General features: G+C 57.7%; 2 protein-coding genes across 12 annotated transcripts in view; both read left to right on the top strand.

Annotated features, from left to right (window-relative positions):
• The first annotated feature begins 2,285 nt into the window (after positions 1 to 2,285).
• Positions 2,286 to 13,686, top strand: GBGT1 (globoside alpha-1,3-N-acetylgalactosaminyltransferase 1 (FORS blood group)). 10 transcript variants are annotated; one of them, XR_012506596.1, is made up of 10 exons: positions 2,286 to 2,574; positions 3,595 to 3,783; positions 4,368 to 4,433; positions 8,024 to 8,074; positions 8,155 to 8,190; positions 8,782 to 8,916; positions 9,979 to 10,723; positions 11,393 to 11,559; positions 11,965 to 12,052; positions 12,588 to 13,586. XR_012506596.1 is itself a non-coding variant. In XM_010955916.3 (7 exons), the coding sequence occupies exons 2-7, from the start codon at positions 3,698 to 3,700 to the stop codon at positions 10,661 to 10,663; spliced, it is 1,059 nt and encodes a 352-aa protein (XP_010954218.1). In that variant the 5' UTR covers positions 2,286 to 2,574; positions 3,595 to 3,697; the 3' UTR covers positions 10,664 to 11,367. The 10 variants fall into 10 exon arrangements, 6 of the variants coding, with proteins under 6 accessions (XP_010954218.1, XP_045373311.1, XP_010954219.1 ...); XR_012506594.1 differs by having other exon boundaries at positions 11,965 to 13,630; XR_012506595.1 differs by having other exon boundaries at positions 11,393 to 12,052; positions 12,588 to 13,628.
• Positions 13,687 to 14,845: 1,159 nt separating this feature from the next.
• Positions 14,846 to 22,414, top strand: part of RALGDS (ral guanine nucleotide dissociation stimulator) — a 62,060-nt gene continuing 54,491 nt past the window's right edge. The window contains exon 1 of one of the 2 annotated variants that reach the window (XM_074362489.1): positions 14,846 to 15,001. In XM_074362489.1, the coding sequence (XP_074218590.1) occupies positions 14,984 to 15,001 (18 nt within the window). In that variant the 5' untranslated portion in view covers positions 14,846 to 14,983. Of the gene's footprint in view, positions 15,002 to 21,266; positions 21,380 to 22,414 lie in introns of those variants that run through there. The other variant, XM_074362488.1, reaches the window with a different exon arrangement.

Here is a 22,414-nt window from a genome sequence, read left to right as displayed (position 1 = left end):
GCAGCAATATGGATGGACCTGGAGACTGTCATTCTAAGTGAAGTAAGCCAGAAAGAGAAAGAAAAATGCCATATGATACTACTCATATATGGAGTCTAAAAAAAAAAAAAAAGGACAATGAACTTATTTACAAAACAGAAACAGAGTCACACACATAGAAAACAAACTTATGGTTACCAGGGGAGAAAGGGGGTGAGAAGGGATAAATTGGGAGTTTAAGATTTGCAGCTACTACTATATATAAAATAGATAAACAACACAGGAAACTGTATTCAATATCTTGTAGTAAACTATAATGAAAAAGAATATGAAAATGAATGTATGTATGTATGTATATATGACTGAAACATTATGCTGTACACCAGAAATTGACACATTATAAACTGACTATATTTCATTAGAAAAGAATGAAAGAAAAAAAAGAACCTCTGAGGTAGGGACAATGGTTCCCCTATATTCTAAGTGGGAAACTGAGGTGCCAAGATCCCTCCTGGCCTGTGAGGAACAGCACTGGGGTTAAAGCCGTGTCCCTCCAGCCCAAAGGCACAAGGCTTGGCTGGTTCGGCCTCTTCCTGGAAAATGGAGCCCTGAGCAGGGATGTCAGAGGCCCTGGGGCCTGGAATACCTCAGCCCCCTCCCCCGCACACCAGACACACTGTGGCCTGCCCCCTGGGCCTGCCCCCACCTGGAACACACACCACATCTGACGCAGGACACGCACATGCACACGCGTGCACACAGAGTCCATGAAGCACTGGCTCTTCTTGGGAGGGTTGCTGTCTCATGTTTTCTGTTCTACTTAAAAGTCCCAGCTACCCCACACGCTCGGTCACGGCCCACTAAGCGGTGGTAAGGGCACTGGGGACCTCCGCCTGAGACCCCCCCGGCCCGACCCTGGGGTGTCCTCTGCAGGGCTCTCAGAGACAGGCAGAGATGGCCATCCACGCACATGAGCAGCTGAAACGTGTCTCTAGTCGTTTCCTCTGGTTTCTAGAAGTAGATAAACTGAACCAAAGGGAAGGGTATCGGGGTCCCATTGCCGAGTCACCCTCCAGGAGGAGAGTTCAGGAACCTTTTATCTTCCCTCACCATTTTACCCCGAGGCTGCCCTGAGGCTGACTTTGTCCTCTCTCCTGGAGGGTAGCGGGCATGGGGATAACAGAGATTGTCGGCTGGGTCAGGGGACAGCTGTTGCCCGTTGGCAGAATGCTGGCATGTCTGCCAGGGCCACAGGGCTGGGTCTGCCCCATCCCGCCCAACTCTTTATTGTCAGGATGGGACCAGTATCCAGAAGGTACACCAGAGAACTTTGCGAAAACACAAACTGAGTGAGAAAAACCAATCAGCAGGTCCCAGACTAGATCCTGGGAAACTAGTGTTTGCATCTAAAAATGGAGTCATGACCTTTCAGCCAACAGTCACCAGCTCCCCAGGCCTGTGCCAGGCCCCTGCAGACTCTGGGGAAACAAGCCAGGAACTTAGGGTCCTCAAGGGAAATCCCAAAGACACGGGCAATGACGTCCGCAAAGGACCTGGGAGGCTGTGCCCAGGCGCCAGGAAGATCTGGGTTTGTAACTTCAAGCTGCATCAATGTGATCTCAAGCAAACCTATAACCTCTCTGAGCCTTGATGGTTGTTCTGTCTTCCATACTGTTTCTCTGTCCACCTATTCCCCGACTTCCAATGGGGTTACCTCCTGATAAAAGTCCCATATGGTCTGTACCAAGTTCCTCCCCAGCCCTTGTTGCTTGGCCCCTTATTTACCATCAGGGTACCTTCTTTTTGTCCCTCTGAATGCCCCACCACCACCACGCCTAAGCAGAGGCCTCTACCTCCAAGGCCTCCAGCCCTGCGCTTGGCCTATGCTTGGAGACGTGTAAAAGGGTCTCCCTGGGGCTCCTGGAATCCCTGGGGTGAACCAGGGTCAATACTACCCCTACAGGCCATGGTTGGAAAGTACGGCCAACTCTTCTAAAAACAGTAGTTTTTTCCCCCAAATCCTTTCTCTTATTTCTCAGGCCCATATCCCCATCAGCAGTGGCCGGACGCGCACTTCTCGCCCGGAAGCCGGGCCCGCTGCTTCGGAGACCGCAGCCCAGACGCAGGATAGAGCCCAGAGGACTCCCTGCGCGTTGGGACCCGGGGGGCCGGGGCGGCAGCTGGTGGGCGGGGCGTGCGGGAAGATAGGCGGGGCAGCGGTGAGTGGGCGGGGCGCAAGGCTGGTTGGTGGGGCTGCGGCCAATGGGCGGGCGGGGCGCAAGGCTCCTTTTCCCTCCCCAGAATCCCACCAGGCTCCGCCCCCGATCGGCCCTGAGTCAGGCCCTACCCAGTGCGGTACTGGAAGCTCTGCGCGGCCGCCGGATTTCGCCGGAACCCCGGCAATCCCTGATTTCCCGGCCGGGGTGCGCCGTTAGGATCCATCCTAAGGCTGGTCCGGCCTCAGTGGGGTGAATCTGCAGCCCGCAGGGACAGTCGCGCTCCCTCCGCCGCACCTTGTCCTCGCCCCGCGCCCGGCCGGAGGAGGAGCAACGAGCAACGCGAGTCCCGGGCCCGCAGTGGTCGGCGGAAGTCCAGGTGTGCGTTCTGGATGCAGATCCCCGGCTGGGGCGGACGGAGCTCGGGCCTGGCTCTGCGTCGGCAGAGCGGCCCCGGGGGCCTGGGCCGGGCAGGAGGCAGGATCTAGCGGAGCCGACGCCCGAGGCGGGGCCTTAAGGGTCGGACGCTGCGCCCCAAGCCCGGTAGGGAAACGGGTCCGCAGACGGAGGAGAGGGACGGGCTTGCTAGAGGCTACTGAGTGAACAGGGGCCAAAGCCCCAAAACTCCGGTCCGGGGAGCTTTATGTGATCCCGGGCGGATACCCGCAGGGCTGCCGGGGGTCCCAGGCTCACTGTGACCCGGGCGGGACCAAGCGGCTTTACAGCCCTTACCGCCTATCAGGGGCAGTGCGTCTTGTTCCCCTCCACCACCACCACCAAGACCCCTATAACTGAGGAGGACACTGAGGCTGTGGCGGAGCGGGAAGGAGAGTGACTTGCCCCAGGTTACCGCCGAGCTGTGAGAGCTGAGGTGCTTTCCGGCGGTCCCCTGGAAAGCCCAGGCCCCGCCTCCCGGAGGAATGCACTGCTGCCACCCCTGCCCGACCCCCCATCCCTCCTAGGGGTATCGCGGCCTCCCCTCTCTGCGCAGCGCTCCCGTCCCCAGGCCTGGTGTGTCCCCGCTGTCCCGGCTCTGGGCTGCTTTCTGGTGTCCTGTTTCCCCCGGGAATCCTCCAAGCCCGGCCCCAGCACTGTTGCTCTAGTCCCTAGGATGGCCGCCCTTTGCTCGCGGCGTAAGGAGGTTGGGGGAGCCGAGGCCGGGGGCCGATCGTCCGGACCTGAGCGCCTCTCCCAAGGCACAGCTGCAGGCTTCGGCTGAGCGCTGAGCCTCTGTCGCCGGGTCAACCTACCGGAACTGCCAGATCTGGGCCGGGGGCGGGGCGTCCAGCAGGACGAGGAGATACCCGGAATCCACATTCCCCTGGTGGGGCTACCCAGGGGAGGGCAAGGCAGCAAGGACGGGGCCACTGTTCCCTGGATAAGGAACATTCCTTTGCAGGCGTTTCCGGACCCTGGAGACACAGGCCTAGAGCCTGAGAGCCCTGAGAGAGGTGGGCTGATTCACCAAGGCACACTCAGTCTCTGCAGGTGCCCAGGCTCAGATGCTGCACCCCAAGATGCACTGCCCCAGGCTAGCCCTGGGCCTGGGATTCTGCCTGCTGGTGGGCATGGCCCTCTACTGTCTGTGGTGAGCATGCCCCATGGAGCCCTCCCTCCCCACCTCAGACACCCCCTCTGTCCGCATCTCAACCCCTCAAACCTTGACCCCTTCACAGGATTCCCAGGTCCCACCCACCTCTCCTAGCACACCTGTCCCCCAACCCCAGCCCCGGTTAAGACTGAACTAGTCTGGCTTATGGGGGCAGAGCCGGGGGGGGGGGGTTTGCCTTGTACTGGCCTCCTAACCTTTGCACTTGTTCTTTCCTTTTCCTGGACTATTCTTCTCGCCGTGTTAATGAGGAACTCCTGTTTGTGCCCCAAAATTCACCCCAGGTGTTCCTTCTGCAAAGCTCCCGGGGCTGCCCCTCACCTTCAGCCCCTTATGTGCAGGGTGTGGCATCCAGAACATTCCTGCCCCAGGAATGAATGGCCGCATGGGGGCATAATGACAGCACTGCAGAAGGCCAGGAGGCTTTGTCCTCTGAGGTCAGCCAGACCCAAGGAGTGATGGGGGATCCCCAGGTGCAGCCCTGGGAGCCTTCACTCCCACAAACAAGTGAGTTTTCAGCCTCAGGGGCAGAGTGGAGTCAAACAGGTGTTTTTCCTTCCCAGGGTGTATGTGGAGAGCTCACTGCCGGTCTCGTACGTCCCCTATTATCTCCCCTGCCCATCGATCTTGTAAGTATCTGGGTAGGAAGTTTGGGGGCGCTGTGAGCTACCCAGAGTGGGGGAGTTGGGAGGGTTTTTAAGGTCACTTTGCAGGTTCTTAGGTCATAAGCTCATGATTCTGATCAGTGCGATAAATATTTAGGTAATTTGTGAACTGCCCTAAATGTGGAGTGAAATTCCCTTGTTTCAGTCCTTGGGTGTCCCTGCAGGACCCCCTCCATGGTGTGACCTGGAGCTTGTTGCATAGCTCTGAGCCTCACTTGCTGTATCTGTAAAATGGGATGATAGAGGTGCCTTTCCCGGGCCACCTGGAGCATGGGCTGCAATGATGCCTGTACAAATCCGGTGTTGCACCTGACCGACCCATTGGAAGTACTCAGTAAACAATGCTTTTAGGACTTGACCTTTTTGCTCAATTTTGTGTTCTATGTGAATTCATGGAACAAATGGATACGGGACCCGTCTTCTCCACAAGCCTGATTTTTTTGACATTTAAGAGTGGAGAAGATGGTTTGGGACAGTCTCAAGGGTGCATTTGGCCCCATGGTCTTTTGTTTTTCGTGACAGCAAAAGAAACGTTTAAAATCTGGATCAGAGACTACTAATTAACAACAAGGTGTGTTTTACTCTTATAAACATAGAATATGGAAATTAAGAAGCTGGAAAACAGAAAAGACAAAAAAAAAAAAAAAACCCTCTTGTGTCCTCCTGGTCTGATCATACTCTGATTCCAAAGTTCATCAACTTGTTGATTGCTGCGCTTTCTAACTTGGATAGATTTGAATAGAAGCAGAAAGGCTACTTGCTACTGAAAACAGTTGCGACCATGCTGTTTTTGCAATTTTTATCCTGTTTTCCCAGAATTGGCTTTATTTGTCAGAGTTTGGTCACCATCATTTTATTCAACCCAGGGGCTGGGCTCTGATTCTTGAACCCCTCTCCTTTTTCCACCAACAGCTTTGGGGCATTTGGGTTGTTTCCAGTCTCCTAGCATTCTAAATTAGTTTGTAAAGCTCTGATTATAAAGCGGTTTCCATCTTGAGGATCCTTTTGTTTGGTATATTTCCTTCCTGAGCCAGAGGACATGGCTGGGTTCTTCATCCATCTGGTCAGGTTGTCCCCAGAGGGACCATCTCGGCCATACTCACTCACACAACACCACTCCCACCCCCAGCAGCTGCCTGCATCTGGGCAGGTGCTGGAAGTATCAGGCATCACAACAAACAAAAACCAAACCATCTTGCTGATTCTGGAGATGGAGACGGGAAATGCCATCTGATTTAATTTTTTCTTATTTTTTTAATTTAAATTTTTAAATTTCACTTCTTTGATTCCTACCAGGTCCTCATCTCCCCCATGCTTTCCCTTAACTGAATTTCCTCTTCTGTGACTCGCCTGCTCAGCCACCTCCCTTCTTTGGCCTGTTTTCAGGGTCTCTGTCACCTTGGTTGCAAGTAATTCCTACATTTTTTTCTTTCCAGTTTGTCTGTCTTTTGGTTCTCCTGAGTTATTTTTTTAAATAGACTGAAGTTGGAGATTTTTTTGTCTGTTTCAAATGGTCACAGCTGCCCCTCTGTTCATTTGGATCTCCCCTTTACGTTTAGTTTTATTACCTTCAGAGGTTTGGAAATGTGAAGTTCCTCTTTTTGGCTGTAGCTCATCCGTGGCCTTGGTATTCTTATGTCCAACTTTTTAATGTGGCCAGAGTGGGGTGTGTTGAAGCTGATGGGGACAGGGGAGGCGCTGAAGGCCAGGGAAGTGGGGAACATGGGCCCCTTCCCTCTTCTCACTTCTGGCCATCTTGTCAGTCCCATCAGTTTCTGAGCAGGCACCTGAAATGTGCTTGTCTTTGTGAAACTAGATCAGAAGGCCAATTTGATGGATTGACTTTAAAAACATTGTTGCTTCAAGAGTAGAGACTGATGGCAGAAGGACAAATATTACAGGGTATCATTTATATGAGCGCTCTAGAATAGTCAAATTTATAGAGACAGAAGTAGGAATAATGGTTACCAGGAGCTCAGGGAGAGGGGATGGGGAGTGAGTGTTTAATGGGGACAGAGTTTCAGGTTGGGATGATGAAAGAGTTGGAGATGGATGGTGGTGATGGTAGCACAACAATGTGAATGTACCTAATGCCCTGAACCGTTAAAATGGTTAAAATATTAAATCCTTGTAATGTGTATCTTACCATACACATACACGCGCGTGCGCGCGCACACACACACACAGCATAGACTGGAAAAAGTAGGAAAGCTCTAAGAGGCCTAGGGCATCCCATCCTATGTGACATATTGAAGGTACCCAAGCAGACAGGCACCGCATCCTGAGGTGGTCTAAGCCTTATGGCCGACCTCGGGCCTCTGCTGGAGCTGGCTCTGACCTGCTTTCTGGGCGGCCTTGGGCCAGCCTTTCCCTTCTGCAGGCCTCAATTCTGCTTGGAGAATGAATGTATTGTCCCTATTTTAAGGGTGAGGGAACTAAACCCGGAGGAGTGAGATGTCTGGCCCCGGGTCTCTCCAGCCACCTAGTGGCAGAACCCGGAGTTGCATGACCTGTAGCCTCCTGTGTCTGAGCCTGCCGCCGGCCACCTCCTTCCTTGGGCACCCCTCTTCTAGTTCACCCAGGTAGGCCTGGGCTGAAGCTGGTGGAGGCTGACCACACTGACTGCCTGACAAGAAGAAGCCAGGGTACTGGTCTTTCTGACCATTTTTTCTGTGCTGAGCACAGGCTGACAGCCCCTGACTTCCATGGCTCCTTTAATTTTCACGGCAGCCCTGAGGGTTAAGGATGCTTCCTCCTTTTACAGATGAGGAAAAGTGGGTGTATCAGTCAGGGATCCACTAAAGAAGCAGAACCAAGAGGAGGGAGGGACACCGACAGATCGATCAATTGATTGATTGATTTAAAGAAAGTGGCTCCCGTGACTGTGGGGGTGGCTAAGCCAGTCTGAAATCCACAGAGCAGGCCGTCGGGAAGACGAGCGGGAACTCTGGGCAGGAGCTGACACGGCTGTCCATCAACAGAATTTCTTCTTCTTCAGGGAAACCTCAGTTCTATCCTTAAGGTCTTTCAGCTGAGTGTGTTAGGCGCCCCCCAGACTGAAGAAGATGATCTTTATGTAGGTTCAGCCGGTGTAGATGTTATTCACATCTACCAAACATGCACGCACCTTCACGGTAGCGCCTCAGCTGGTGCTTGTGTAAGTGGACACTACAACTGCCCATCGCTGTGGACTCAGGCTAATTAACTCGCCCAAGGGTCCCAGGCTAGAAAGTGGGCTCACGGGGACCTTACAGCCTCTCAAACCTCCCGCCCAGCGCCGCGTCCTACAGAGCAACGAGTCTGAAAGAACACCACTTCTCGACAAGTGGCGCCAGGCTCAAATCATACAGCGCCCCTGGACAGCCGGCTTCTGTAGGAGCCCAGCCCCCGCGGAGCAGGCCGGGCAGTGGGGAAGGGCATCTGCATGGAGCCTGGGGCGGGGGGTGGGGAGGGGTGCCTGCCCCGGGGGGCTTCAGCTCATCTTCATCCTTCCCTGCTTCCCATCTCTGCCCCCGATCGTGGCACTAACAGCTCTGCCTCACCTCTCCCGCCAGCAACATGAAGCTGCAGTACAAGGGTGAGGAGCCGTCCCAGCCCGTGGCACAGTAAGCAGACTGTCATCCCCGCTGGGTGGCCCCGGGGGTGGGGGCTGCCTCCGCTCACCACTGGCCCTTCTTGGTTGCAGGTCACAGTACCCTCAGCCCAAGCTGCTGGAGCAGAAGTAGGTGTGGAGCAGGGCCTGGGTGCAGAGGGAGAGACCTGGGGTGGAAGTGGCGGGGACAGAGTTCTGGTTTATAAGTTGGGGTAGTGGAGGTGTCATGTGGCCTTAGGATCCTGGTAGTCTGGGACCTGGGCCCCAGTCCAGCTCTGTCACTTGCTGTGTGACCTTGGGCAGGTTCCCCAACTGCTCTGAGCTTTTTCTGCACAGGTGGATAATAATAATACCCCCCTCTTAGGATGTTGTAGGAGCAGATGAGATGGTGTTTGTGAAACGCAGAGCACAGGGCCTGCTGTTTCGTAGCACGTGATCTGATGGTAATGATGATGTTAATGACCTCCATCTCTGAGGCACTTAGCAGGCTCCTGAAATGCCTGACCCCCCCATCCCCGGCACTTGGCGTGTGTTAACTCTCTCCTCTTGACCGTGCTGGGGAGTAGCTATCATGATCCCCACTTTCCCTGTGAGGAGACTGTGGCCCAGAGACAGGGATGAAGCTGCCCAGAGTCACACAGCAGGGGAGGCAGGGCCAAGAGGAGACTGAGGCTTTCATGAGGGGAGGGTCTCAGCCCCCACGGCCTCCTCTGCTGCCAGGCACACCAGGCTACTGACACTCACACCCTGGTTGGCGCCCATCGTCTCTGAGGGAACCTTCGACCCTGAGCTTCTGCATCACATCTACCAGCCGCTGAACCTGACCATCGGGCTCACAGTGTTTGCCGTGGGGAAGTGAGTGGTGGGCTGGGCTGCGGGGAGAGGGTGGTTATCATTTCTGAGCCCCAGGGACGGACAGTCCTGGGAGAGACAGGGCCCTGCCCCGGGTGCCAGGGAGGCTCTGAACCAGGTGCAGGCGGGAAGCTGTGGACTGTGATGGTAGGAGTGGGGCTTCCTGGAGGAAGACGGTCTGGCCCTGGCACGGAATGGGGTCGGCAGGGGGAGGGGGGCAGCCTAGGTGAGGGAGCAGCAGGAGCCTTTGTCAGGAGACATCCTTGCCCTCTCGCCCACCCACCCTGCTTCCCCTGAACGGTCCAGGCAGGTGTGAAGGAATGGAAACCCCCCCAGACCACGTCACATAAACAGGGGTCCGTAGTCAGGCCACAGGCAGGTCAAGAGACCTAGGCAAAGCTGGCCCCACCCCAGGACCTTCTCTTCACCCCAACGCCTGCCTACTCTCGGGACCACCACCCACACTTTCTGCTCCCCTCCCTCCCCCTCCCCCCCACGACCTTTCTTTTAGGAGCCATTACCTGGCAGCTTCCCTCTGGGTCCCTTCCTGGGGCTCCTGAGAGAGGGACCCTGATGGGGCCCCAACGCCTAAAGCGCTGCCCGCCTGGGGTCAGGGCACCACCCACCCAATCAGCTGCGGCCGGGAAGCGTGGTCCCGGCACCCAGCACCCCACACCACTCGCCTGCTGCTTGGTTACTTTCCTCTCTCTGAGCCTCAGTGTCTGTGCCTGTAAAGTGGGGATTGTGGTGCCGGCCTTCTTGGGAGTTTATGAGGCCAGAAGGAAGTAAGAATCTCTTAGAACACTGCCTGTCACTTAGTAAGACTCAGTCAAAGTGAGCTCTGTCCGTGACTATGAGAGTCATCAAGTATCATTATTAGGACGATCTTAGGAGGTTGGTGCTATGATTGGAGGAATCTGGCAGACGAAGACCACGAGGGTCAGACCTGAGCGACTTCTTGAGGCGGGAAGCTAGGCCCTGGCCCCGCGTGGTGCTGGCGCATACTGGGGACCCAGGCGGCAGCCTTGTGGCGGTGGTGGTGGATGATGGAGTCATGTCCACCAGGTACACCCAATTCGTCCAGCACTTCCTGGAGTCGGCCGAACGCTTCTTCATGCAGGGTTACCGAGTGCGCTACTATGTCTTCACCGATGACCCCACGGCCCTTCCTCGGGTCCCACTGGGCCCCGGCCGCCTCCTCAGCATCGTCCCCATCAAGAGGCACTCCCACTGGGAGGAGATCTCCACACGCCGGATGGAGACCATCAGCCAGCACATTGCAGAGAGTGTGCACCGGGAGGTAGACTACCTGTTCTGCGTCGATGTGGACATGGTATTCCGGAACCCATGGGGCCCGGAGACCTTAGGGGACCTGGTGGCTGCCATTCACCCAGGCTACTTCACTGTACCCCGCCAGCAGTTCCCCTACGAGCGCAGGCATGTTTCCACTGCCTTTGTGGCTGATGGCGAGGGGGACTTCTATTATGGTGGGGCGGTCTTTGGGGGGCGGGTGGCCAGGGTGTACGAGTTTACCAGGGGCTGCCACATGGGCATCCTGGCGGACAAGGCCAATGGCATCATGGCAGTCTGGCAGGAGGAGAGCCACCTGAACCGCCGCTTCATCTCACACAAGCCCTCCAAAGTGCTGTCCCCCGAGTACCTCTGGGATGACAGGAAGCCCCAGCCTCCCAGCCTGAAGCTGATCCGCTTTTCTACACTGGACAAGGACACCAACTGGCTAAGAAGCTGACGGCAGAGTCCAGGCTGCTGTGGATGGGGGGACCCCAAGCCCTGCACCCAGTTTGCCCCAGTGAGTACCCAGCCCGCCAGCCCCCAGTGCAGCCTACTTGCAACAGTGCCTCACTTCTCAAGCCTTAGCTGAGACCAGCCCTGTGCTGCCTGCCTCCCAGTCTGCCAGCAGAATCCAGAGGGAAAATGGGCGTGTAAAGGCCTTTGCAAACTGTAAAGGGCCATGCTCACACTAGAAGAATGCAAAGATCACACAGCACGTGGCCCCAAAATGGTCGAAAGGGAGGAAGGGAGACTAGAGGTAGAAGGAGACAGGGACCGCAGGCCTCACCCCACACATGTGCCTTGGGGGCGGGCTCTGGAGTCTCAGCCCCACCCAGGGACTGAAGTCCCCACACCCCCCTCCTTTTGTTGCCTATTGCCCTTAAGTTTGCACTTCCAGCACCCTGGTGTGAAAGGCACCCTGGACCCCTTTTCTCAGGCTGCAGGGGTTCCGGGTCCTGAGATGTCCCCCAGCCACACAGAGCCAATTTCTCACTCGGGACCCCAAGTGCGCCTTTGAAATGGACCAGGTTGAGGCTTTCTGGCTTCAAGTCCAGCCTGCACTTGAGGTGGCCCACACTCCCTTGGCACCAGCTGCCTTCTCTGTAAGAGGGTTAGGGCAGTTCTTAATAAAGGTGGTGAGCGCTAGGCTCTGTTGCTTCACCCGCACGTCTGTCTGCACTGCCAGCCCCTAGGGATTCAGTCAGCCAGAGTGGCCGATACAGTCAGCTGGTGGAGGGGTACAGTCTTCCAGGAAACCTGGGCTGAAGCTGGCCCCTGCGACAGATAGAATTTCACCCCGAGTCTCCTGGAAGACGGGTGAAGTGGAACCGTGCCACCAGACAAGCCGCACTGGTGAGTTGGAGCAGAGCCCACCAGCTGGGTTCCCTGTGGGCTCTTAGACCCTAAGCACATAGCAAATGTGTCTGCAAGGGCCCCTGTGTCCCAGGTGAGCCTTAGCCCTGTGAGGCCCCTGACAGGCATGGGGCCCCCAGGCCATGCATTGTGCAGGCTCAGGATTAGAGAGGCTTCAGAGCCCAGCTGTGGTCCAATCTGCCTGGTGGGACAGAGTTGTGGTGGTGGGGGCGGCCCAGTGTCCACTCTCCTGGGGGCAGCAGCGTCTTTGCCATGTAAGGGAGAGGCGGGGGGGGGGGGGGCAGAGAGGGATGTAATCTGTGGTCATAATGGGAGAAGGAGGAACCCCTGACCTGGCCACCCCTGGCAAAGCTGGGGCCAGCCCCAAGCCCACTCTTCCTGCAGGTTTGGCCAGCGAACAAGGACAGGCTACAGGTGGGCAGACTGACCAGTGTGAGGAGACAGCGCGGACTGGACAAGACGCATCGGGGAGGTTAGGCAGTTAGGCCTGGGTGGACCACGGCCCATGTGTTACCAGTGGGGAGCACCTTCCTAGGATGTCTGTCCACACCCTGGGGAGGGAGGGGTTGTGAAGCCGGTTAGGTTGAAGGAACAGGCCCTGCCTTCGAGGAGTTTCCATGTTGGAGCAGGGAGAGGGCCTGTGATGTGGAGAAGGAGGTGGCCCTGAGACCTGGGCAGCATCAGCCTTGCAGGAAGGGGTCCCTTCTTGCTCCCAGGCCACTCTGGGCCATTCTCAGCCTTGGCCCGAGCCCTCAGGTACTATGGCTACCCTGGTCCCCATCCCAGGGCATGGCCCTCAGACACAAGTTGAGTGAGTGACAGTGCCCAACTCCTGGAACCAAACTGGGGTACAGTCTACTTTCCAAAAAGATGCTAAGGGCTTGGGGGCTGGAGCTCCTCCATGGTTGGGAGGAAGTAAGGTGGGATGGGTGGTGGGGGACAGGCCTGGCCTGGCAGAAGGAGGTGAGAATGCCTGGAAATAGAAATAGACAAAATTACAATTACAGAATGTCTGCAGTGGCCCCTGAAACGTAAGCCGCCTCTCCTTTCATGGCCAGCTACCTCTTCTCCATGCCCGACAACCCAACATCATTACCCTGTCGCAGGGCCTGGCCCAGCACACCTCTGCTCACACTGCCTACCAGTCAGGCCTCCCGGTCCAATCACGTGGCCAGTTCCTGGATACTTACTCCTGACTTCACCTCCTCCAGGAAGCCTACCTTGATTTGTGTCCCCCTCCAGAGTGGGTACTTTTCAGTGTTTCCATAAATCCTCATTCCTGTGTCATCATTTACAATGTTCTAGTCATCTCCACCCCTTCCCCCAGCTGGTAAACCCCAAGAGGGCACAGATGGTGGCCTGCCAGGTTTAGCCCAGTCCCTGAAACCCCAGAGGGATTCCATGAGTGTTTGTTGAACGACTGTGTGAATGTGAGGCAGCTGAGAACACAGGTTTGAGCATGTCCTAGCATCTGTGGGATGTTAGGCAGGTCACCTCCCTGAGGCCCTGGGGTGAGGATGAAATGGGATTATGGTGGGGACACCTGTGGGCACTGACTTCCAGGCAGGTACTTGGAGAAATAGCTAGGTCTGGGCCTGCCAGGCAACACGCCCAACCCTGGGAGGGGGAGGTGACCACCAGAGCCCACACTGTACACAGGAGGAAACAGGCAGACTGCATCGCTGGCTGCATCTCAGGGATGCACGCTTGAATGGCGTGAATAATGCACGCACTAAGCTCCTTCCAACTGAGATGCTGTGGCTCTGATTAAACCACCTGGATCATGTCCTCTGCTGCCCCCAACCTGCGGTGACCCCGTACTCCTTGCCCAACATTCAGCGTCCTTTGTGGTCTGGATGTCCTCCCAGTGTGCACCCCTCACCCCGACTCCACCTCCCCACAGCCTTCCTCCCTGCACTGACCCTTCCAAGCCCTTGCCCTGCTCAGGGCCCCCTGCCTGCAGTGCCCCTCCCCACAGCCCCCCATCCATGATGAACTCACCTCCAAGGCTGGGCCCAAAGGCCACCTCCTCGGGCTCCTGAGTAAGCACAGCCTTTGGGGTAAGATTGACCTTAGCTCAAACTCACAAGGGGCTACCTCACAGCCCTGTGACAGGCAAGCTCCTGAGACTCTCAGAGCCTCAGTTTCCTCCATTGAAAAGGGGGTCAGTGACTCTGACCTTGGGAGGGAGTGATGGGGATTAAAGCAGGGAGATGAAGGTGCCCTAAGTGCTTGGACTCAGGATGTTGCCTGGCAGGAGGAGCCCAGCACAGGACGAGGCCTCTGATGGTCAGCACAGGGCTCAGTGATGGAAAAGAGCAATGATTGTGAGCCCCTCATTCACGGCTGGACTTGGTCACTCAGAGCTGAGTCACCTTGAGACCTTTTATACATGAGCCACTGTTCATGCATAAAAAGGGGCAAAACCCCTGAGCGCCCAGGAGGTGTCCTTACCATCACTAACTACCCCCAGCACTCGCTTATCCCGGTAGTGGGGCCCCTCCTCCCTGGGCTCCCTCCAGCCCCCTTTCACCGGCCAGGGCTGCAGCAGGGGGCAGGCTGGACCTTGTGTCCAGAGGTCCTGCCGGGAAGAGGAGGAGAGCGGGTGTAGAGGAGGGGGTAGGTGCGGCCTGACTTTCTTCCTGCCTGTACTCCGTGTCCACTGCTGCCTGGAGGACTGCTTGTCCCAGCCAGGCACTGAGCTGTCTCCTGCAGGTGGCATACGGGGACCAAGACAGGATGAGGTGTATAATCGGTGACTCCCACAACTCCAGGTCTACACTACCACCCGGCCCAGCCCCTGCCCGTTTGGGTTTGGGGTGGCTCGGGGTCCTAGGGTGCACAGGAGGAACAAAGCAGGCTGCGGGGACGCAGGGGACCCGCCGCTAGCTGAGCCCTGGGTGCGCCGCGCGGCAGCGCAAGGCAAGCCGGGGCTCACGTGCACGCGCGGTCCGCGGACCCGCGCAGGCCCCGTGTGCGCGCCCGACCGTGGACGCGAGGCCCGGCTGTCCCGGCCGGGTCCACCCACGTCTGCCCGCGAGTAGGAGGCCAGTGCGCGCCCCCGAGCTCACACGGCGGGGCCCGCCCCGACACCTGCGGCGGGCGGGGGCGGGGCGGGGCGGGGGCGGGGCCGAGGCGGTCCCCGCCCACCCGGCCGGAGCCAGGGAGCCCAGGCGGAACCGAGCAGCGGGGCCCCAGCGGCCGGCGGCGCGGCGCGGCGCGGCGCAGACAATGGGAGCGGCGCTGGTAGCGGCCGTGGAGTCCCGGGCCCGGCGGGGACGGGAGGCCGCGCCATGAGCCCCGCAGCCGGGCGCCCCCCTGCCCCGCGCGCGGGCCGAGGCGAGCGGCCTCTGCGAGCGCTGGGCCCCGCCCTGGGGCTGGCGATGTGCTGCCAGGGCTGAGGATGATGGTAGATTGCCAGGTGAGTGCCCCGCCCGGCCGCGGCCGCCCTCTCCGGCGTCGGCCGTGGAGGGAGGACCACATGCCTCCCCCGTCAACACCTCATCCATCCCGGAGGGAGCCCGGCGCCGAGTCCACGCTGAGCGCGCGCTTACGCAGTTCCGTGTCCCACCCTTCCTGGTACAACCGGGAAACTGAGGCCAGGAGAGAGAGACTGGCTCGGGGCCCACGAGGTGGGCAGAGTCCAGAAGAGAAGGAAGGGTCCCAGCCTCTTATGCGAGGGCTCGGCCACTCCCATGGAGTTTCCTTTGGGAATGAACGCTCCTAAAATCCTGGGGGACTCCTCCACCCCCTCCCATAAAAGGCTGTTTCCTCTCGGGATCCTGATGCGCCCACAGGTATATGCACACACATTGACGTCACAGATGGGGACCACGGCGTAGATTCAGAGGAGGAGTGGATACTGGGAGGTGACCAGAGGGAACGAAGAAAGAGGTTGGAGGCAGCTCTACCATGGGGCAGGGCCATCTAGTCTCCTGGCAACATGCTCAGGGCCCAAAGCATGAGGGGGAAAGATGCTAGGCTGATGGACAGAGTATCCCCAAGGTGCCCAGGGGTCTGCCTGGGCAGGGACCATCCCCAGAGTAGCCTGGAGAGAACAGTTTCTGAGTCCTGCATCCACCACTCTGGGCACATAGAACTAGGATGAGATCCGCCCCCAACCCCAGTGTGGAAGGAACTACAGGACAGAAGGCTTCAGCGTACTCCACTGTAAATGGGGTACATAGATGGGGCGATCCCAAGGGTCCTACAGCTTGTAAAAGAGTCTTTTGGCCTTGGTTCTCCATCCATGACCCACCGTGCTCTGAGTCCGTGGAAACTGTTTTCTACTTCCTCGAGGTCCTTCTGAGCAGAGGGCAGACTGGGGACTTGGGGTACAGGGAACCTGGGTAGTGCAGAATGAGGCAGGACCACTCGTCCAGGGACAAGGAACAAATCTATCTTTGTTGGAGCCTAGGGGTCCTCATTTGGAAGTGGGTGGAGTCATTACCCTGGTCGGGGTCAGGAGGCCTTGTGAGTGAACTGGACACCACGACAGTGGAGGGAAACAGGGGGACAAGAAAGACTTCCGAGGATGCTCACATCACTTCTGGAGCCAGCAGGTCTTGCTCCTTTGCCCCTCTGAGGGAGGGAGAGCCGCTGCCTTGACAACACCTAAACAAAGGTGTGTGTTTTTGTTTTCTGGTTTTCCTGCCTGGGACTGCAGTGCTGGAGCTGACCACCAGGGGGAGGGCTGTGCCTACTGTGCTCAATGGAGGAACTGAAGCGGGGAAGGGACACCAGGGAGTCATTCTGGGTGTCCCCCTGCCCCTGATCCAACAAGGGCCTTTTATTACTAGCCTCTGTGTCCACAATATAAGCTGCTCAGAGGCGGGAAGGGGCTCTGAGATCCTCTATTGATTCATTCAGCTACTGTGCCCTGGGCACTCACCCAGGAGCACACAGCCTGGAGGGCCAGACGGACAAAAGCAGGAAAGCAAATCCCTGGGAGAGAGAAGAGCACGTGCTCTAGGGAAACGAGTCAGGGTCCTGGAGGGAGGGCCGGGAGCTTCTGGGGGGGGGGGTGTCTAAAGATCTCCAGGGTGATCAGGATGCTGTGACCAGAAAGACCACAGGCACCAGCCCTGCAGACTGTGAGCAGTGAGCGGGGGAAGGTCGAAGGTGCAGAGACTTGGAGACAGAAGAGACTTTTGCCAGAGAGGAGGTGGGACAGGAGCCAGCGTGACTGGAGAGAGCTGGGGAGGAGAGAAGGGCCGGAGGGAGGAGGGCGGGAGGGAGGAGGGCAGGGCCGGACCTGGGTCTGGAAGGCCGACCCGGTGTCTGTGCCGGGTGACAGTGTTCCCCTGACTTAGCGCTTACAAGGACAACATTGACCATCTCCGTGTCTGTGACCAGGATGCAGGCTTGACTCAGCTGAGAGCCTCTGCCTCCAGGTCTCCCTAGGTGCTGGGCTGTGGTCTCAACTGAGGTTCCATCAGGGTGAGTCTGTCTCTGAGATTACCCACAGGTTATTGGCAGGTTTCATTTGGGCAGCGGGTGGGTGCAGAGAGATATTCCAGAAGGGCGTGTCCTGTGGTTAGGGTTGACTGGAGATGGGAAGGTATGATGCTGAAGATGAGGAGGAAGATTGGGTCTGGTATCTACTGAGTGCTCCTGTGTCCCATCCTCACTGCCCAGGGTCAGCTGCGCAGTCGTCAGGTTCCTGGGCTCTCACCTGGAGCGCTGGGTCGGCTGCACTGGGCCAAGGCAGCAGAGGCGGGGCTTGGTCCCTCACGGGCAATAGGGGTGGTACTAGTTTCCTGTGGCTGCTATAACAAAGTACCACAAACTGTGTGGCTCAAAACAAGCCAAATTTAGGGGGAGGGTATAGCTCAGTGGTAGAGCGCATGCTTAGCATGCACGAAGTCCTGGGTTCAATCCCTCGTACCTCCATTGAAAAATGAAAACAAAACAACAACAAAAACACCAAGACGCATTCTTTCTCTCTCAGTTCCAGAGGTCAAAAGTCCAAAAGCAAGCTGTTGGTAGCACCAGGCTCTCTGAAGGCTCTAGAAGAGGATCCTGCCTTGCCTCTTCCAGCTTCTGGTGGTTGCCAGCAATCCTTAATGTTCCTTGTCTTGTCAGTGCATCACTCCAAACTCTGCTTCCGTCTGCACATGTCTGTGTCCAGTTTTCCCTCTGCTTGTAAGGACACTACTCATTTGATTAGGGCCTATCCTACCCCAATATGACCTTATCTTAACTTGATTACATCTGCAAAGACCCTGTTTCCAAATAAGGTCTTATTCCCAGGAGCATGAGGTTAGGATTTCAGCATATCTTTTGGCGGGGAGCAAAATTAACCCCATATCAGGGGCATTGGAGTGGCCCCAAAGGCCAGGTACCCAGGTGCCCACAGAGATGGGGGGAGAAATTGGGGTCTGAGAAGGTCACCGGGGCTTGGCCCCCAGCACAGGGCTGTGGGGTGTGAGTGGAGCCTGGGGGTGCGCTGCTGCCAGGAACAACGGGACTCCCCAGCTTGGCGCATCCTGGCGCAGCGCCAGCAGGTGGCGCTGTGCCCTCCTTGTGGCTGCCACGAAGTTGCTCTGAGCAGCCGCCCCAAAGACAAAGGTCTCACCTTCCAGTTGCGGGGAGACAACACTCAATTGTAAACAGACCAGGAGCACAGTCATTTCAGGAGTGACGCTCTGTGGAGGAAATTAAACAAGGCGGGGCTGTGGGGTAGTGACGGGGTGGCGACCTGGATGTGTGGCCAGGGAGCCCGGCAGGGCCAGACCCACATGGGTTGGTTTTGTGTCTCCTGCTTCATCTGCAAGCTGAACCGGCCTTTCTCAGTCGCTTACAGGGGCCCTGCGGCTATGATTACACTGGTGGTTTCCAGACAGCTCTCCTATTACTGCAGGGGGGGCAGCCATGTGTCCCAGGGCTGGGGAGGGATCACGGAGGGCAGTCAGACAGCCACGGGGGTGTCCATGCAGGTTGAGGCTGGAGGGGTCCCTTCCCCAAAGACCCTGGGGCTGGTGCTGCCTGAGCTACCCCACTGCCCCCTGGTGGGGTTCTGCCCTGTCCTCTTACACAAAGCGGGGAGCGCCATCTGCTGAGGAGCAGGGGCCTGGGCTCCCCTGGGCATCAGGGAAATAGAGCAAAGTGCGCACTGGCCTGGGAAGTGGAGGCCATTTTAAACTTAAAAAATTTTTTTCCTATTCTTTTTTTTTTCTTTTTCTTTCTTCCTTTTTAAAGCCCAGTATTTTATCCTTGGGTTTTTTGGGGGAAAGAGTTGGGGGGAGTAATTAGGTTTATTTATTTATTTATTATAATTTTAATGGAGGTACTGGGGATTGAACCCAGAACCTTGTGCATGCTAAGCACGCACTCTACCACTGAGCTGTACCCTCCACCTGTGGAGGCCATTTCTTACTGTGGCCCTTGGACACCTCTGTATCTCACAAGGCCGAGGCCACTGATCGATTCGCACAGCAGATATTTATCAAGGGCCTCAGAGCTGAGCACCGGGCCTGTGTGGAGCATCTTAGCTCCCGTAGCTTCCCGACTATAGAGAAAGAATGGGGCAACATGGATACAGGATAAGCAGTAGATCCTATGGGAAGGCACTGAGCTGGGAGCCGGGGACCTGGATTTGGTGGCCACTCGGCCATCAGTGTTGCACTAGCCGTGGACCAAGCCCTGCAGAGAACTCCCCAGGCCACTCCCGCACCTCCATCCCATGCTGTGGAAGTGCCTGGTAATGACAGCCAGCCCTGAGCACTTCCCCTGCTCCTGACCTTGGGCTGCGGTGTCTTGTATCTGCAAGATGGGTACCACTGTCATCCTCCCTTCTGGATGGGGAAACTGAAGCACTGGAAGGTGGAGGTATCCCACAGTTAAGTAGTGGCAGGGCTGGTGGGGGCATGTCCCTGTGTGCAGACAAGCCTGGGAGGGCCCGGGCATAGGGGGCCAAATTCCTTCCAATTACGGTGAGCTTCCAACGGTCAGGGCTGGGCAGGCCCCAAGGTGGTGGTTAACAGCGGGAGTGGAGACGTAAACAGAGCTAATGAACCCCTTTCGTCCTCTCCCAACTCTAATGAAGGCCTTGGGCTCTGTTCTCTGCATTTTTTCAGGGTTCTGGGTTTTTGAACCTCAAAGAATCTTCTCTTAGGATCATGACTGGGTGGTCTCCCTGGGGGGTGGGGAAATGAGCTTATGGGACCTGGATGTCTCCTCCCAGGGCAGCCAAGCCAGGAGGTGGAGAGGAGAGGGTATCTCCCTAAATATGATAAGCCCCAGAGAAAGGGGAGTTCTCGTGGTAACCTGGAGCAGTTGCTTGGCAACTCCAGGTCCCCAAAATACTTGCCTGCAGGAAGGCTCAGGGCCGGGGCTCTCCCATGGCCTGTGTGTAGACCTTACCTACTCTGTGTCTGATCCACCCCCACCCTCCACTTCCACCCAGCAACCCCACCCTCTGAGTCTTCCCGTGGGAAACCCTAGCATGCTTCCCCCTGCCCATCGCCCTACCCTGCTGGCCAGCCACCCAGCATCAGGCCAGTCTCCTAGCAATGGAGGCTACTTCCTGGATATACGTGTGACAGTTGATGGTAGCAAAATGTCATAAAATGCAGGGTCAGAGGGCACAGTGGATGGAGCCACATACCAGCCAGAGGTGGTGGCGGTGGGGGAGAGGGGAGCACATGGTACCTTGTATTTTGCATCCCCTGCATCCTGCTGCCATGAGCAACTTGGGCCTGGGGCAGGATGGCAAGGCAGGGTGTGGCTGGGGTTGCAGGGTGGGTAGAGATGTGGAATAGGGGATTTTGGTTCTGGGCCACTTTTGAGACTGACAGGCTGTGTGACCTTCTCACTTGCCTCAGTTTCCCCACCTGTGGCCCCGTCTACCCTTGTGCCTGTGAGTTCAGCATTCAGTGCCTTGTAAATTAGACCACCTACTGGGGCTTTGGGGCGGGAGGGTGAGGGGCTAGGACCAGGCCAGCCACCTCTTCCTCCTCTGCCTGCCTGCATCCGTCTCGGTACTCAAGGGGAGGCAGGCTGTCTTCGGATTAAGGCCACTGGGTTTGAGATGGACACCTGTGTCTGTGTTCCAGCTCACTGCTTAGCACTGAGTGGCCCAGAACAGACACTAAACCCCTGGAGCCACGCTGCTTCCCAGTGTAAGGGGTGGAAGGCAGTCGGCCCTGTGGACCTCTTAGGGGCTATTTAGTGCCCAGCATCACAGAGGACACTGATCAGGGCTGTGTCCAGCCAGGAAGGAGCGAGGTGCCAGAGCCCCTGACCACAGAAGGGCGGTGTGTTGGAATGGAGGAGGGGACACACACACACACACACACACACACACACACACACACACACACACACACACACACGTACACACGTTTCCCGGTGCCCTCAGAGAGACAGGATGTAGACTGACCGTGACCATTCACTCTGAGTGACCTTGGGCGGGACTCTCATCCCTCTGAGCCTCCCCGACCCCATCTGTCAGACAGGGAGGGCTTGTGCCCCCCCCCTCCGGTGTTGAGGGAGGCTCGGCCGCACCCGCTGCAACCCCTGCCCAGCGGGGCACGTGGGTTCGGTGTGCGGGGCGTGCGGGGATCTCCGCCGGGACTGCCCAGCCCCCGCACCCCCCCACCACGCTGGAGCGCGGCGGGAGGAGGGGGCGGGGCGAGGGCGGCGCAGACAATGGCCCGGGCCCGGGGCCGCGGCGGCGGCAGTGCCCGGAGCGGGGCGCGGGGGCGCGGCCGGGCCAGGCCGGGCGGCGAGAGCGGGCGGCGCGCCCCTGCCGGCGTTCATGCTGGTGGTCCCGCCGCCGGGCGCGCGGGCGGACGAGGTGAGCGCCAGCCCCGCGGGGGCGCGGGGAGGAGGGGCAGGAGGCCCCCGGCGCGGGCGGGAGCTAAGGTGCAGGCGCGCTGCTCCCACCCACCCTGGGCTTTCTGCCTGGTGGGTGTCCGATGAACCGAACTGAGGCCTCTCGGCCCTTCCTTCCGCTACCCCTACCCGGTAGGGTGAGAAGGGGCGGGTCCATGCTGGGGCCAGAGAACACCCCAGATCCTACCCCCTTTCTGAACTGGGACCCAGAACTGGTTCTCTTGACACGGGATCTCTTCTCTGGCATCCCCTGAGATTCCAGGTATGCACACCTGACTGTGTGGAGCTGGGGTGGGGACGGGGTGCTCCTGGACAGTTGAGAGGAAAGTACCCTTGGTCAGTGGGTGGCCCTGAGCCCAAGATCTTACCCCCTCCCACCCTCTCCTCTTTTGGGACTCCACCCTGACCACAGGCCTTTGTCCTGGGGGGCCTTTTCCCTGGACCTGTCCAGATCAGAACTGGGAGGGCGGGAACGTGTGGGGTGGAGGATGGTGTTTAAGCCCTTGGGGCTGCCGCCACCTGAAATGAATCCGTTCCAACAAGATTCTTGCTCCTACACACCCACCCCCATCTGTCTGGGCTGCGGCAGAGGGAAGGAGGGAGAGTCCAGGCCTGACCATCTCCACCACCATCTCAAAGGGAAGTCCTGGCCCCTCAGGCGTGTGGGAGGTTGTCTAGAGGCCAAAGGAGAGAGAGAAGTCTGGGACAGAGCAGGAGCCCTGGCTAGGATTTGCAGCACCCCAGACAGGTTCCTTGCCTCCTCTATGCTTTGGATTCCTCACTCGTGGACTCATGGATGTCAAGGTGTAGGAAATGTTCCTGAAGCACCTGGCACCAGCACAAGCCGGCCCTGCTCAGGTGGCTGGAAAGGTCTTTTGACCTTCAAGGAAGGCTGGCCCACCACCTGTGACGACATGCAGTGTTGACTTCCTTTGGGGAGCTGGAGGCCAGCCCCTGGTTGAATCTACATGTATTTCCAGGGAGGGAAACTAGGGCC

The sequence above is a fragment of the Camelus bactrianus genome, chromosome 4 (assembly GCF_048773025.1).
Source record: "Camelus bactrianus isolate YW-2024 breed Bactrian camel chromosome 4, ASM4877302v1, whole genome shotgun sequence".
NCBI classification, from domain to species: Eukaryota; Metazoa; Chordata; class Mammalia; order Artiodactyla; family Camelidae; genus Camelus; species Camelus bactrianus.
The sequence above is the reverse complement of the archived record's forward strand: the minus strand, read 5'-3'. Positions and strand labels throughout refer to the sequence as shown.

Excerpts from the sequence above, each read along its gene's own strand:
- GBGT1 (XM_010955916.3), top strand. The coding sequence starts at position 3,698 with ATGCTGCACCCCAAGATGCACTGCCCCAGGCTAGCCCTGGGCCTGGGA. Across the intron at positions 3,784-4,367 it reads ATGGCCCTCTACTGTCTGTG|GGTGTATGTGGAGAGCTCAC; the intron begins GTGAGCATGCCC and ends TTTCCTTCCCAG. Across the intron at positions 8,191-8,781 it reads CCCAAGCTGCTGGAGCAGAA|GCACACCAGGCTACTGACAC; the intron begins GTAGGTGTGGAG and ends CTCTGCTGCCAG.